The sequence below is a fragment of the Carassius gibelio genome, chromosome A4, assembly GCF_023724105.1.
Source record: "Carassius gibelio isolate Cgi1373 ecotype wild population from Czech Republic chromosome A4, carGib1.2-hapl.c, whole genome shotgun sequence".
Classification (NCBI taxonomy): domain Eukaryota; kingdom Metazoa; phylum Chordata; class Actinopteri; order Cypriniformes; family Cyprinidae; genus Carassius; species Carassius gibelio.
The window spans coordinates 1,913,161-1,925,643 of NC_068374.1; the positions used below are offsets into that span (position 1 = coordinate 1,913,161).

Here is a 12,483-nt window from a genome sequence, read left to right on the forward strand (position 1 = left end):
ATTTTAGGCAGTTATGTAACCATAAAGATAAAACTGAGTAAATGAAATCAAATGGAGCACTTTTGTTCAGCTCAGTGTTCGGTGGCAGCTGTGAGAGCTGAACAGTGCTGTGTTTGACCGGTCCGAGTCCTTCAGATGTAGCCTGTGATATGAGTTGCAGCTGTAGTTAGCTGCAATTTCTTTATTTTCTGACAATTAATGTTAGTTTAATTCTCTAAATGACCAGTGGGGGACTTTAACAAAGCACATTCATTAAGTACATTACATTAAACTACCCAGCAGTATATTAAGTAGGCGACTTTAAATTTACTAACCTTGAACATATTCAGAAGTAAAATGCAACATACACAAAACCATTCTGATAAGTTTTTTCAGAACAACACATACTTCTGCTTTTACTCTCCATGCCTTATTACAGTATATTACAGTATGCAAGATAATACATTTAACTTAAAGGGACTGTTCATCCAGAAATTAAAAATCAATAATTTACTCACTCTCAAGTTCCTTTATACATTTCTTTGCTCTGCTGAGCCGAAGGAAGATATTTGGAACAGTGTTTGTAACCAGGCAGATCTTACCCCATTGACTACCATTGGAAAATAAAGGTTGTCAATGGGGGTTAAAATTTTGACTGAATTACATTTTTTGGGTGAACTATCCCTTTAACTAAGGTTTCAAATATGATTAGGACATTTCCTCAATGCGTTATTAGTAGTTACTAAACGTATCCTACAGTATCTCAATATTTCTTCTACTATTTACTTTCTCACTACTCTAAACTATTTATTTTTTCCTTCTGTCCCTAAATCAGACCAGACCCCTGTACTGCAGGATAAATCTCAAAGGGTTAGTTCACTCAGATAGTAAAATTATGTCATTAATAACTCTCCCTCATGTCGTTCCAAACATGTAAGACCTCCGTTTATCTTCTGAACACAGTTTAAGATATTTTAGATTCAGTCTGAGAGCTCTCAGTCCCTCCATTGAAGCTGTGTGTACGGTCTACTGTCCATGTCCAGAAAGGTAAGAAAAACCTCATCAAAGTAGTCCATGTGACATCAGAGGGTCTGTTAGAATATTTTGAAGCATGGGAAATACATTTTGGTCCAAAAATAGCAAAAATATGATTTATTCAGCATTGTCTTCTCTTCCGTGTCTGTTGTGAGAGAGAGCTCAAATCAAAGCAGTTTGTGATATCAAACAGTGACTGACTGACCTGCTGTGAAGATGATAACCAAGCCGAGCCACGTGAAGAACCATCATCTTCAGTTCTCTCTTCACATCAGTTCAGTCAGTCACTGTTTGAGTAAATGAATTACTCCGGGATATTGGTTTGTTTGAACTCAGAGGGAGTGTCAGACACATTAAACATGTTAACAGCTTAAGTCACTTGTGGATTAATGCGTATTAGAGACGCGAACAGTTTAAAACAATTCAGTTCGATGAATTGTGACTGAATGATTCGTTCACGAACCGGATATCCAGACTGCTTTGATTTGAACTCTCTCTCACAACAGACACGGAAGAGACTGAGAGCTCTCGGACTAAATCTAAAATATCTTAAACTTTTTTTTAAGGTTTTACGGGTTTGAAACGACATGAGGGTGAGTCATTAATGACATAATTTTACTATCTGTGTGAACTAACCCTTTAATGTCCCAGTGCTGGAAAGGTTTTCAATGATGGTGACACACGGGCTGATTTTCGGCTCAGCAGGGAGGCCCTGACAGTGCTGCTAGATCTTCTGAGAAGTGAAAGCCAACAAGGATGGGGTGCTACAATTGAGACGCTGGTGTTTCTATTCTGGCTGGCGTGTGATACATCATACAGAGTGGTCTCCAGAGTGTTTGACATGCCTCATTCCAATCAGACACTCCCCCTCATCACTCCCTATAAGAGGCCAGTACAAGGGGTGGGAGCCCGGTGCTTTAATGTCCATCATTCCAGGGCACCCTCCATTATAGAGCGTGCTTTTGGGATGATGAAGACTAGATTCAGGGCCATCTTCCTGCCAAGCGCTGGAGGTGCACCACACCTTTGTACCTCACGTAAGTGAATTGCAAAGACATTTAAAAAATCCTGTAAAAGAGTAAACAGATTTATTTTTCTGAAGATGTACTTTTGTTCCCTTTTTTGTACCATTTCAGGTCATAAAAGCCTGTGCCATCCTCCATAACATCTGCCTTGGGGTTGGTGCCATCATGGCCCCGGAGGATGAGGAGATGAGGAGGAGATGCTGAGGAGGAGGATGAGGGGAGCATGCTTTGGACACAGTCAGTGGTGCTCCATGGCGTGACCAGCTGTCTGCAGAGGTGTCTGCCCTGGAGGAGGTACCCGCTGACCACAACTATTTGTAACAGGCAAGACAATTAGGCTATGATGCCGAAGACAAAAACTGATTGGACCATAAAAGTTTCAGCAGTGGGATTCCCACTTCCAAAACCATGAATTTCAGTAAATGTGTATAATCATTTTTTTAAGTTCTCCCTTTCTTTTGTCCTGCAGGGGAGTAACCTTCCTCATTTTTTCCAGAATTGTCCTAAAACGAGAGAAAATGAAAACACTTATTAAACATATTAATATGGGTGCAGTTAGATTAATAGAAAATGTCACAGAAGGACATAAAAAAAATAATGAAGTGCTCCAGTTTGGTTCAAATGTGTAGACATCTTGCGTGATAGCAGTACATAAACACAAAGTGAAAGACTACTGCCTTCTGTACTGGCCGAGTTTTTGGCCCCCGTGAATAAATGGTCATTTTGACCCCTTAATTTGATTAATTAAGCTGTTTGCTCATTGCTCCCTAAAAGCAATTGAAATATTAGAAGTTTTGCCTCAAACTACCTAACAAATGAGGCTGCTCAGTGGTAAAAATGTTATTTTAAGTTCACATTTTATCACCTCCACCTTTTAACTCTTATTTTGCTGGATTTTTTTTTTAAATAATACTTACATTTAAAAGTGAATTCATCTGTAGACGCCACTGATGTCTCACCTTCATGTTGTTTGAATATTAATTCTGTCATCACCTGTGCGCAATTTATTCTGGGATGGGTAGGGTGCAAAGTGTCCATCACGTACACATCCTCAGCATCCCAGAGATAAGGCCATGCCTCCGAAGTGCAGGAAGAACCCTCCAAAGTGCATGAGACGCTCCGTCATTGCAGGATATCGTAATTTCGCCACCAGGTGTTCCAGGTTACTGCTCCTGTCCAAAATTGCATTCGATTTTTTTAGCACAGCCCTAACATCTAGTTAACAAAGATAGACAGCGTTGCCCCTTTGTGTACTAAGTTACAGAAACTGTTAAACGCACCAACTTAACACCTTATTGGGACATTGGAGATTGTATTTTTCATATTTGACCACTGTTTTATATTTAAAATTATGTAGTGACAGTAATTCATTCATTTGTGACAAGAAAATTTTGCAAAAAAAAATAAAAACACCAATAAGTTGGCTTTTGTTACAAAAAGCTGAAAACAAAACAAAAGTTACATCAATCATACACTGTAAAAAATTCTGCTGTGATTTTACAGTAAATTACTGGCTACTAATTGCATTACTTTCACAGTAATTTACAGTAAGAAATTTAATGTAAATTACAGTAAAATGACAGTTGGGCACAGTCATTTCACAGTTATTGATTTCACATCATTACTGTAATTTCACAGTGCATAACTGTATAAATATAGTTATCAGCTGTAACTTGAACAGTAATTTATTGTGTTTCAGCTGTAAAAGTAATGCAATTAGTAGCCAGTAATTAACTGTAAACTAACAATTTAATACAGTAATGCAATATGATGACATAAAAGTAGTAAAAAAAAAAGATTAAACAATAGTTTCCACAATTTATTTTATTTTCAATAAAATTGATACAACAATATCATAACAAATTTTGCAAGAGTCATTGCATAACAGCGGGCAAGAGTCGGTAACGAGATGGCATTCAAAAAACACAGCTAGAGGTAAATACCAAAACAATAGGTAGAAGTGAAGGTCTTGACCAGAAGGGCAGTCCAACATATTCAGTGGCGATATGGCAAGTAAAAACGGAGAGAGCCAACAATGACCAGAGCAAATGAAAAAAGTAATACCATCAAACAAATAACATGGCAACCCAAGCCCCAACACACAGGTTTCATGGGAGTACTTAAAGGAGAACTCATTTTCATTCATATTTTTCACATCTACTGCAGTCAGATTCACTCGTGTTCACTCTGAAGGAATCACTCACATTGGCTGTGCACTTGTAATGACACATCAAGGATGTTAAAAGGCTAAAAGCCGGTTTAAACATTGCCCCATTGAAGTCAACAGGGTGCAAATTTTAAAAAGAGGATAACAAGTATAGGTAACATTGATTTTTGTTGTTGTTCTCTGTATTGACAGCACTCCAAATTTACAAAAAAAATAGCTCAATGTTAAAATTGACCGGAGTTCTCCTTTAACACAAAATCTGATTATGTTGCCATCCATTCAAAATCCACAAGTTTGCGCAGCAGAGAACAAACTTGCTGATTGATGCCTCCCTGCTTCTTCTTGGACTTAGATCCTGTATCAGGGTTGATTCCCAGGAAGCACCTAAGACCACAAAAAAAAACAAAAAAAAAAACATTTCAAAGTCTTGAGAGACTCACTATTTTTGTTATATATTTGAAAATACAGTCTAACATTAGAATATATTTTACACTGATTATTTTTCAATAATCCATTTAGTTTTTCTAATTTCCTATTTGACTACAACTCTGACCACAACAGCACATACTAAACACCTAAGGGTAAGAGGTGCTCATTCCTGTAGCTGGATATCTACCTTTTGTTGGATCAGACTGAACTCTGCAGGAAGGTAGATATCCAGAAATAGGAATGAGCACCTCTTACCCAATGGACGGAAAGACAGGAGTCACGATATACCGTGAAATGGGATTATTAAACTTCAAAAAAAGACAGTCTAAAGACATGCAATTGCACGTTTGAAAGTGAAAACTGTTGCACATCCACCAGGTTTGAGTTCATTCATGACTCGTGGTTTCAGAGCAGTTTGTAGTAATGTGCAGTACTCAAAGAAATGGTTAACTTAAAAAGTTAAATTTGCTGATAATTTATATTTTTATTTTGGATTGTCATTCCATCATTGCCTTTTTTTATAATTTTTTATAATTTTTATAATTATCACCGGGGGGAAGTCGTGGCCTAATGGTTAGAGGGTTGGACTCCCAATCGAAGGGTTGTGGGTTCTAGTCTCGGGCCGGATGGAATTGTGGGTGGGGGGAGTGCATGTACAGTTCTCTCTCCACCTTCAATACCACGACTTAGGTGCCCTTGAGCAAGGCATCGAACCCCCAACTGCTCCCCGGGCGCCGCAGCATAAATGATGAACACTTCTCCGGGTGTGTGCTCACAGTGTGTGTGTGTGTGTTCACTGCTCTGTGTGTGTGCACTTCGGATGGGTTAAATGCAGAGCACAAATTCTGAGTATGGGTCACCATACTTGGCTGAATGTCACTTCACTTTTTAAATTAAACAATTTGGGGTGAACTGTTCCTTTAATAAGTACTATTTACATTGTTTATATGCTGTTGATGAATTTTGAGTTTACTTTATGGCGTTAACATTTCTAAACATATTTTGCTATTCATCTGTACCTAATCTGTTCGCCATGATTTGCCTAGGGATGCAATGTTCAAGTCAAGTCTGTCTCTTCATCACACTGAAAATACAATATATTAACAATTTGGTATCAGATTGGTACTCGGTATCGGCTGATAAAGGTCTTAAAGGTCTTACCTCGCGCCAAACACCTCCCAGAAGCCTTTTTACCATTGGTTGAACATTATTAAAGTTAGAGCTTATTTAGAGATATCAGCCGGATGGCTTAGTGCAGGCGCTAATGGATCCTAGGCTGTATCTGGTAAATTACCCCACTAATAATGCCCAGAATGGTGCCAAACTTCTACAGTAGTACAAATAGGTTCTGTACTCATAAAACTAGGCTTTTGAAAGTTTGAAAGTACATCAGTAGTTTATTTAAATAACACTTGCCTGACGGCTCATGCTACTGCTAACCCAGACGTCGACGTCACTTCAGTGGATTGGGAAAAGCACGTAAAAGTCCTGGCAGAAAGCGTTGCATAAAGATGTAGTGTAAGGACAAATAATTTTTTTTTTCCGAACTGTTAACAACTTACTGTTAACTAATAATTGTTGCAAACTGGTACTACCAACAAAATATGAGTGCATTCCTGGAACTGGGGGGAATGGGGTGTTTGGCTTGAGGTCTTGGTGCAAAAGACCCTAGCTTGATTTTACTCCGAACCATCCCTTTAATCCCACATGAAACATTGAAAGGAGATTAAATACCTTTGAATAAATTCAAGAGTGCATGTAGACTCTTCTGGATATTGAAGATTCAAACAGTAGTAACTGGAAAACAGCGAAGCAATACCGGTGATAAAGTCTGCGTGTGGCCCCATGACAACTTTTCCTTCGATGGAGAGCAACCATGCTGCAGGCTTAATCATATCACCTGAAATAAACAAAAGTACCAAACATTAGGCAGGACCTTTAAGACCTGCACTCACAAAACAAGATGAACTAATGGTCAAGCATTTTAAAGGGATGGTTTGGAGTAAAATCAACATAGGGTCCTTAGCACCATGACCTCGAGCCAAACTCCTAGGATCCATAAGCACCTGCACTAAGCCATTTGGCTGATTTCTCTAAATAAGCTCTAACTTTAATAATGTTCAACCAAGGGAAAAGACCCTAGTTTAATTTTATTCCGAACCATCCCTTTAATGTTGTACAAACATGCATTGTTATAAAAAATAAAGTTGTGTTAGTTAGGACCTTTGATTGCCAGAGGGTAAGTAAATTATCAGCAAATATACATTTTTAGGTGAACTATTCCTTTAAGTCGTTTTAAATGGATACTTCCCTTTAAAATGAAAATTCTGTCATCATTTACTCACCCTCAAGTTGTTTCAAACCTGTATGAATTTCTTTCTTCTGCTAAACAGAAAGATAGATATTCTGAAGAATGTCAGTAACCAAACAGCTAACTGGAACCATTGACTTCCATAGTAGGAAAAAAAGTACTATGGCAGTCAATGGTTCCAGTTAACGGTTTGGTTACTGACATTCTTCAAAATATCTTCCTATGTGTTCAGCAGGAGAAGGAAATTCATACAGGTTTGAAACAACTTGAGGGTGAGTAAATGATGACAGAATTTTCATTTTAAAGGGAAGTATCCATTTAAAACGACTTAAAGGAATAGTTCACCTAAAAATGTATATTTGCTGATAATTTACTTACCCTCTGGCAATCAAAGGTCCATCCACACGACTCCAGTCATCAAAAGAAGTCTTCTGAACCCAAACCATTGGTCATTTTTAAAAACAAAACAATACTTGAATTCTTATCAACTGTAAATCTGCACCGCCGTCCAGCTGTGCAGTGCTTGTTCGTGAGAGGTACTGCATGACATATTGCACAGGGAGAGTTTGGTAAATATAATGCTTGGCATCATCATGTAGACATGGTCATACACGATAAACCCATGAAGCTATAATTTGAAATAATAATAATACAAATACAAATCTAGAGCAAAGAACATTAAACGGCTGTACAGCGCTCCTCTTTTAATTGCGACCTAACCTACATGATGTCACGCATGATCTTTACCAATGTAAGTTGTGCAAATCCCTCTCACGAACAAGCACAGCTGGACGAAAATGAAGATTTGTAGTTAAAAGTATATAAGATTTGTTTTGTTTTTAAAAATCAATCATCAAATCAATGCTTTGGGTTCAGAAGACTTTTATTTGTTGACTGGAGACATGTGGATTATTTTTATTCACATTGTACAGTCAAAAACCAATGGACTAAAATCTCTTTCAATGTTAAAGGTGGAGGCCTGAAATAAAATTTCTGATTTGATGAAGAAAGAAACTCAGAAAAATTGGATGACCTGAGGAGGAGTACATTTTTGGGTGAACTATTCCTTTTACAAGACTTAACTCACCGCCAATATAATTAATAGACAATATATTGCAGAGGTCTTCAACCCTGCTTCTGGGGATCCACTGTGCTGAAGCAGGTTGGAAATAAACCTTGCAGGAAAGCAGGTCCCCAGGAGCATGGTTGAAGACCTCTGTATTAAGGTACTGGACACATCTAGGTTTAACCAGTAATATACTGAATGACCTTAGTAGGGCCCTATGAATTATTTTTTTCTATTTGATTACATTTTTAAAAGATTGGTGAAATTGTTTGCTTTATGAATAACCATAAATATGGAATCCATGAAAACTAAAACGGAAAAAAATAAATGAAAATAAAGCTGATTTCATAGGGCCTTACCTTGGACAATCAAGCGAGGTGTGCTCGGCAATCTGGTCATCCTTTGGACGTCGGCAGCTGTGGCAGATGGCTGTAAAGTAAGTTTATACAGAAAACATTTTTATAGATGCAACGGGGTGCAAAGTACACTGCCTTTGACTTTAAACCTTATATTCAGTAACAACTTCACTGAATATACATTAAAAGAAAACTTTTTACCAATAATTGAATAAGTATTTGCAAAACAAAACTTACGTCAGCCTCAAGCACGATGGCGTCTTGTGGTTCTTTAAAGTATGTCCTTAGGAGCTGTAGAACACACATGGCCTTGTCTGAAACTTCAACGTCATAATTAGCCAGGACTTCAGCGATCCCCGGATAACGGCTGAGTCTCTGGCAGAACTTAACAATTGTGCTGCCTTTGCTGTGGATGGCCTCTCTTAGCTTGCTGATGATAGAGACATCTGTGAGCAGCTTAAAGTGTGAGTAAAGGCATCTTCGTGAAGACAGAAAGGGCCATTCTTCTATAACCCTGTCAATGGTTGGTGCAGTACGTTGCAGTATGTAAGTCTTTTCCATTAGTGGCTCAGCTCTTTCTGCACCATTAAAGCCATCCTCTGAAAACATGCGGCGTAGGCGCATTTTCATCTCATCCAATGTCGTCTCGGTCTCGCCACTGGGTAGATCTGTAGGAGCCCATCTCACGCACCCATATTGATCCACTGGGCCTCTTGCCATTGTCCCTGCTCCACTGCTGGCCCTCCTCTCTCTCCGTCGTCGTGCAAGAGTGTTGTTTCTATTTTTGTACTCAACCCTTGTTTTAATTTGTTGAAGGAGGGACTGGCAGCCATCTCCAATAATATCTCCTGTTTTGCCTATATCTGCAAAACATTTAGGAAACTCTCTAATGATGCCCCGAACTATAGTGTGGCATGTTGCTCTACTAGGATTAGGATCTTGTTCTAAGATCTGATCTACCACTGCCTGTACTATGTTTTTTCTGTCTACTGGGAGGGGTCTTGCTTGATTTACCAAACATTTTTGAAGGGATGAAGGCATCCGTTCCCAATTTACTCTGAAATCAACATGCCATGGCCTTCCAAGATTTGGTGCAAAGCTCTCAGTGCATGAGGAGTGTGAGGATGGACTGCATGTGCTTCCCAAAGGGCTCTGAGATGAAGAGGGAGAAGGGACAGCCTCTAAATTTAACTGAATTACTGGAAGTCCTAAACAAAAAACAAAAAAAAAAGAAAAAAAGAAAAGAAAAAAGAATTACATCTTTCATAAAGTTTCGTCATAGATTAAATTCTGAAGTAATAATTAAACTTAGTTTTTAAACCCTCAATCTTGTCTGCTTGTTTGTCAATTGTGATCATGTCCATAGCACCCTGCCGTGTAGATTTACCTTCATTTTTAAAAGCAGCCAACAATTTTCTGCATTGTATTGGACGCAAGTATTTTTCAATGTCTTTTTCTTCGACCAACACAAGGTCTTCCTTGTTTTCGACTCCCAGCTCCTCCAGAACTTCCAACAAATGTGCCAGTGTTTCATCTGAGAGGCTTGGTAAAATTGAAATCACCAAATCCTTAATGCCTTGATTCATTTTCTGAAAGAGAAAAGGTACAATTTTCTTTTTAGTTCAAATGAATCTGTAACACATTGCTCAATAAACCTCTGGAAAAGCATGATGAAGAGCAATTAGTAGTAAGTCAAACACCTCATAAGTTGGAAGAGGATAGTAGTCAAGCAAATGTTCTTGGTTAACACACAGATAATCCCTTCTGTATCTGTACAACTGGAGGGAACATGCTGCCTGCACCTAGATAAGCTTGCAGAAGTTGGTGTCTCTCTGCAAGAGTTTTGCAAAGATTTTTAAAATTGTGCAGTTTTCTGGCACACTTCTTAAAATAACTGTGCTTGCTTTCGAATCTCAAAGTCCAGAGGCGAATTAGTGGACCAAAGTGGTGTATAAGGTCAGGGTAATGACACATGTAATGATGCTTAGGTCGTAAGGGATTATCAGGGAAGAGCTTTTGCCTGGTGCAAATGTATTCTTCGATTAAAACTTTGAGATATGCAGCCTGCCCTGTTGTTACAGCTGGTGCACAAACAAGCTCCACTATCTCTCTCAGTTGCAATATCAGTTGCCATACCTCATTTCTATATGGATCTTTAATCCTGTCACCAATTAGGAGAGGTAGTATCCTGAGAAAACACCAATTCTGGACAGCATGTCTACTTAACCGCTCACTTCCGGGGGAGAGTTCGCCTGGTTTGTCATTTGCATCATTTCCTTTGTATTTGAACTGATTTTTGCATCGATTCAATTGCAAATATGTAAAATGCTTCTCCTCAACTAAACGACCAACAAACAAAGCAAGGTCATAAGAAACAACACCCTCAAATAGATCGTGCCCTAGACATGGTGGGAGCCCAGGCTGACGAACATGGAAATGTGTAAGCTTGTTAAAAGGAGAGTCCCCTTTGATACCAAATACAGAGCCAGCAACAGCAGTGTCTAAATCTTGGACATGGCTTTTATAAGACTGCACAGTTCTTGCAGTACCACAAAGGTTTGGCTCATTCACAAATGTGGTTTTATTTATCTCACAATATCGGCAGAAATAATCTGCACGACTGAAGTTTTCCAAAAAAAACCCTATACAATGGGATCCCAAATTATCTCCGGAAATGGCAACAAGAGTCCCTTTCACGATTTTACCACTGGGCATTGAAATGCCAGTTTCCTCTAGAAATTTAAGATCCTTGATCAGTGGCTCAAAAACTTTGTTTATACCAAAGTATTTGAAATCATTTTCCCTACAAAGAAGCACAAGTTGCATGTGATCTGTAGTTGATCGATTGTGTGGCAAAATATCAGTCAGAGTACAGTAGACAGCTAAAACCTTATGTTTTTTCTTCCCTGAACCAAGAGAGTTTACAACCTCAAAGTCATCCTGATATAAAATGAGGCCAAGAGAATCAGAAGCTGTCTTCATTAAACTATTACTCTTAAATCCCTCACCATCCTTAACATCACGTAAAACCTCTCCAGGAGTGGGTGGTTGAGAATAGTGTAAGCATGCTGTTCTCGTACAGATGTGGTTTTGAACAGTGCAGCCAATGTTTCCTTTATAGGTATATACTGGGAAAAACGCAATTTGCCATTTTCATCATTACCTAAAAACAATGGCACAGGTTCAACATAGTCAAAATGACTTTTAAAAACAGACTTTCTTTTTTGGTCTGTATTTAACAGCTCCCTGTTATAAAACCTCAGAAGATCATCTCTTCGCATTTCCTCAATGATGTTGCTAACAATAGCCTCAGAAATTTCAAGAGCCTTTAGTTTCTCACTCAGGATCTTAAGTGCATGAGACAGACCAATTTCATGTGCATTCTGAAAGTCCTCAATTATTGTTGTTATAGTACTTGCTGGTAACAACAATTTTGATTGTAATTTCAAGTACAGAAGTGTAATATTTTGTAGGAACAATGATTCATCGACAGCAAATGGCTCTTCACATTCAAATCTGTCTTCATCGGGTGTCTCTAAACAAGGTTGATTAGAAATGCAAAACTGCTCAGTGGGAGCAGATACAGTTGGCATAGAATCATCAAGATGTTCAACATGTTTGTGTTTCCTTGAAATATGAGCTGCTAAACTAGACTCAACTGTAAAGGTAGAACTACACTCTCTGAATGGGCATTTCATTTTGAGTCCTTCTCTTATGTGTGACTTTAAATGCTTAATGAAGGAGGTTAAGCTGTTACACACAATTTCACAAGATTGAGCTACACACTTTAATGGAGCATCAAATTGCTTGCTAAGAGATGGGCCTGATCCTTTATGATCTCTATACGAATATCTCTATATTGCCCGGGACAATAGCCAAATTTACCTATAAAACTGAAGTAAAGTTAGTCAATCGCAAATCTCTCAGTAATACATTTTCGTTGCAGGTGCGCCGTCTTTGAACTTGAATTGAAGTTCACAGGAATGATTCAAAATTGATGACAGTTTTTCCAGATATCCTAGCTATACGAAGATCGACGTGGAGAATTAACACATTCTTAAAATACAAATAATATAAGTAAAAAGACGGAATCAGTCCATTTTACCTATGAAGTG

General features: G+C 38.4%; 1 protein-coding gene across 2 annotated transcripts; it reads right to left on the reverse strand.

Annotated features, from left to right (window-relative positions):
* Positions 1–3,947: 3,947 nt before the first annotated feature.
* LOC127967977 (uncharacterized) lies at positions 3,948–9,954 on the reverse strand. 2 transcript variants are annotated; one of them, XM_052568761.1, is made up of 5 exons: positions 9,756–9,954; positions 8,606–9,576; positions 8,372–8,441; positions 6,370–6,535; positions 3,948–4,590 (listed from the first exon to the last, which is right to left on the reverse strand). In XM_052568761.1, exons 1-5 carry the CDS (start codon positions 9,952–9,954, stop codon positions 4,470–4,472), a joined length of 1,527 nt encoding a protein of 508 aa, XP_052424721.1. In that variant the 3' UTR covers positions 3,948–4,469. The 2 variants fall into 2 exon arrangements, with proteins under 2 accessions (XP_052424721.1, XP_052424714.1); XM_052568754.1 differs by lacking the exon at positions 6,370–6,535.
* Between the last annotated feature and the right edge of the window lie 2,529 nt (positions 9,955–12,483).

What these genes read in the sequence shown, in the direction of transcription:
- LOC127967977 (XM_052568761.1), bottom strand. Translation starts at nt 9,954, where the DNA reads ATGAATCAAGGCATTAAGGATTTGGTGATTTCAATTTTACCAAGCCTC. An exon ending in GGCTGCTTTTAAAAATGAAG is followed by an intron (nt 9,577 to 9,755) that starts GTAAATCTACAC and finishes TTTTTTGTTTAG; the next exon opens with GACTTCCAGTAATTCAGTTA. An exon ending in ACCTCGCTTGATTGTCCAAG is followed by an intron (nt 6,536 to 8,371) that starts GTAAGGCCCTAT and finishes TGTTTATTTCAG; the next exon opens with GTGATATGATTAAGCCTGCA.